A 3,359-nucleotide genomic window follows, 5' to 3' on the forward strand; every position below is an offset into this window, starting at 1 on the left:
GACGACTGTGATCCCACAAATACGCGACGCTCGCTGGGCGGAAATAGTCGCTGTGATCCGCTCGTGATACATCGATCTAAATATATACGCTTTTATTTAACACGCCGTGTTTTTCTGCAACAGAAGCTGAAACAAAGCGCTAATTCTCCAGATGTTTCACGTCCCGTGTGTTCTTTTATGTTTGCATAAAAGCTGCCGATCAATTACGGAAAACAAATATCTACACGAGTGACATAATATCCACACGAAACAATCCTCACGGGATAGCCCGTCATTCATTAATCACATAAAGTCTAACGACATGCCTGGTTTGTATGTGGACTGCTGACGCTGCCGCCGAATGCCGTTACAAATCATGACCGGGGAGAGCTTCGCATCCAATTCGTTCGCACAACGCCTGCATCCGAAAAAGACTAGTCACTTTTAGGTGACGAGGTGTGCCAATCACTTGACATTGAATTTGGCCGTTAAGATCAAACTTGAGACGTCAAGATTTATCAACATACTGGCGATGGACGCTAGTTTACGCGGTTGGAAAATTCAGATGCCTAAATAACGAAATCGGCCATTAACGTGGGCGGCATGGGGTTCCACGTCAATTGATCTTGAATTTGGCATTAGCCTGACCTGAAGCGGCCAGAAGATTTCACAGACGTTAGTTGGTGTACTGAATAAGATTATGATCCTTCGAATCCGAAAAAAGCTGGAGACTTGGGTAATATGAAATTCCCGTCCTTGCACTCGTGACAACAGCGCGGCAACCTGTCTCGCGGACGTGCCACCCCTCTGCATGCCTGTCAACATGGGCCGTGTCGCCATTCCGCATACCTGTTAACATGGGCCGTGTCACCCCTCTGCACGCCTGTTAACATGGACCGTGCCACCCCTCTGTATGCCTGTTAACATGGGCCGTGCCACCACTCTGCATGCCTGTTAACATGGGCCGTGTCGCCATTCTGCATACCTGTTAACATGGGCCGTGCCACCACTCTGCATGCCTGTTAACATGGCCCGTGTCACCCCTCTGCACGCCTGTTAACATGGACCGTGCCACCACTCTGCATGCCTGTTAACATGGACCGTGCCACCACTCTGCATGCCTGTTAACATGGGCCGTGCCACCCCTCTGCATGCCTGTTAACATGGGCCGTGCCACCCCTCTGCATACGTTAACATGGGCCGTGCCACCCCTCTGCATGCCTGTTAACATGGGCCGTGCCACTTTATCCGTAAATGAAACGGCCACGAGGTAGTGGGCATCGATGCCGACGGTATGTGTTATTTGTAATTTGGAAAGCTTGCAAGCAAAACAGTGCATAGCTGGATTGGGCGGCGTCTCCGTTAGAGATGCTTGTTAGTGACACTGGGTCCGTGCCTGGCGCCCCTCACCACCATTCTTCAGAGTTACTCGTCGGGAATTCGCCGGTCCCATTGGTTGTCATCAACGCGCCGGCGACTGAGCCGCTCACGGCGGGCCGGTGATTCGGCGAATCGGAGGACGCCACCGCTCTTGATCTCCACTGATTACCCGGGGAGGACCATTGCGCGTGGGCGGACGGAAAACAACGCACACCCTCATATCTGTATCCAAAAGGGCCAGTATCACTCCACACAATGGTCGAATAGCGGGTGACATCATAGTGGGCGGCATCCCTGGAGGACATCAGTCGTTGCTTTGTACCTCTGGCGGCCTTACGACAGGCACACTACCCGCTCAAGGAAACCCCGAGATGCTCTGCCGGAGGCACATTCCGTTGTTAAAAACAAATTGCACTGAATGCGGCGGCGTGGAAGTGGTCACCGGCTGCCCATCTGCCGAAATGACCTGATGAACTAGTTTGGTGCCGACCCCGGGCCACCACCCTTTCAGCAGCGCTGAGCTAGGGTCACCAGTCGTCCAGCGGCGCCGAACAAGGGTCACGAGCCATCCTCACCCCCCACCTGCTCACAAAGCTCCTCACACAGGCCAGCGAACACCTCGAAGCGGTGGTTGAGCCCTTCGGTCACGTGCAGCTTGCAGAGGGAGCCGAGCGCGCCGTCGGGCCGCCGCCGGCCGTAGTAGACCCGTCCGATGCGCGAATGCAGCAGCGCCATGGCGCACATGACGCACGGCTCGCGCGTCACAAACGCCTCGTACCCGGTGCAGAGGTACGGCGCGGCGGCGGGCGCCGGTTGCGGCGGTGGCGGCGGCGCGGCCGGCTGCAGCCACGCGCCGCCGCCCTGCGCCGCCGCCACCGCGTCCACGGCGCGCATGACGGCGTGCTGCAGTGCGTGCTCGCCGCGCGCGTCGGCCGCCTCGGCCACCAGCCGGTCGGCGGCCGGGTCCACGATGACACAGCCAACCCGCGACCGGCCGGTGGAGCGGGCGGCCGCGCGCGCCGCCGCCGCCATCCAGCCAGCCAGGCGGCGCCGGCCGGCCGGCGCCGCCGCGAGGGCCGCCTCCAGCCGCTGGTCGCGGTGGAACACGGTGGGCCAGAGAGCCGCTGACTGGGTGTACTGGCGTCGCGTGAGGGGCCGGCCGGCCGCCACCGGCGCCGCGTACAGGGTGTCGGCCAGCCCCTGCAGACGGAGCGGCAGCCCGCGGCCTGCTAGCGCCGCCGCCAGCGCCGGCAGCACGCACGGGGCCGACAGCGGCTGCGGCGCCGCACCACCCGGCTCGACCGGCGGCTTCAGCGCCAGCGCCGGAAACACGCACTCCAGCAGGTCGATGAGGACGAAGAGCGCCGTCCCGTCCCCCAGCTGGACGCTCTTTACACGCTTCAGGTGTCCGAGCGCCGGCACCGGCACGTTCGTGGCCAGCCAGCTCACCAGCTCGGGCGTCTGCCGCTTGTCGCAGATGCGGGCCACCAGTGCGGTGGTGACGGGCAGCACGCGCGTCACGCTGTCCGCCAGCACGGGCTCGCAGCAGGCCGCTGGACTGCCGTCGGGGCCGACGTCGGCTCTGTCGGGCGACGAGCTGTCCATCTTGCGCTCCAAGCGACGCCGCTTCGGCGGCGGAGGCTCCGGCACGCCGGCGCCTGCTGAGCTGGCGTCCGTCGCCATTCGCCAACCCTCGGAAGCACGGCCGATGTCATCCTGGAATGGACAATGGGAAAATCAGAACCTATCTGAGCCTCTGCAATCAATTAGGGATTTCAAAGGGAGTCCTCCCTGTTGAGATCAAAGATGTCACCAAGACTTACTGCTTGTGTGAGATCGACCAATGACTGGCGGGACACACATGTCCTGGGGTACCAAATTACCAGAGTTAAATCAAGGAGGCAAGTGAATTGTTGCTGTCATCACAGGGGAGAGGTTAGGTCACAAGGCACCCCCTTTATTGAGGACACATTTGCTTTGTACCTCCATGATAACTAAAT

General features: G+C 60.0%; 1 protein-coding gene across 1 annotated transcript; it reads right to left on the reverse strand.

The window, feature by feature from the left end:
• Positions 1–630: 630 nt before the first annotated feature.
• LOC119098841 (putative inactive tRNA-specific adenosine deaminase-like protein 3) lies at positions 631–3,074 on the reverse strand. The gene is made up of 4 exons (XM_037221889.1): positions 3,051–3,074; positions 2,632–2,898; positions 2,437–2,559; positions 631–2,262 (listed from the first exon to the last, which is right to left on the reverse strand). The coding sequence occupies exons 1-4, from the start codon at positions 3,072–3,074 to the stop codon at positions 1,918–1,920; spliced, it is 759 nt and encodes a 252-aa protein (XP_037077784.1). The 3' UTR covers positions 631–1,917.
• Positions 3,075–3,359: the final 285 nt, after the last annotated feature.

This window comes from Pollicipes pollicipes, unplaced genomic scaffold (genome assembly GCF_011947565.3).
Source record: "Pollicipes pollicipes isolate AB1234 unplaced genomic scaffold, Ppol_2.1 Scaffold_4740;HRSCAF=5597_pilon_pilon_pilon, whole genome shotgun sequence".
Taxonomy (NCBI): domain Eukaryota; kingdom Metazoa; phylum Arthropoda; class Thecostraca; order Pollicipedomorpha; family Pollicipedidae; genus Pollicipes; species Pollicipes pollicipes.

What these genes read in the sequence shown, in the direction of transcription:
- LOC119098841 (XM_037221889.1), bottom strand. Translation starts at nt 3,074, where the DNA reads ATGACATCGGCCGTGCTTCCGAGG. An exon ending in CATCGGCCGTGCTTCCGAGG is followed by an intron (nt 2,899 to 3,050) that starts GTTGGCGAATGG and finishes GCCTGCTGCGAG; the next exon opens with CCCGTGCTGGCGGACAGCGT. An exon ending in GTGGTGCGGCGCCGCAGCCG is followed by an intron (nt 2,560 to 2,631) that starts CTGTCGGCCCCG and finishes CTCCGTCTGCAG; the next exon opens with GGGCTGGCCGACACCCTGTA.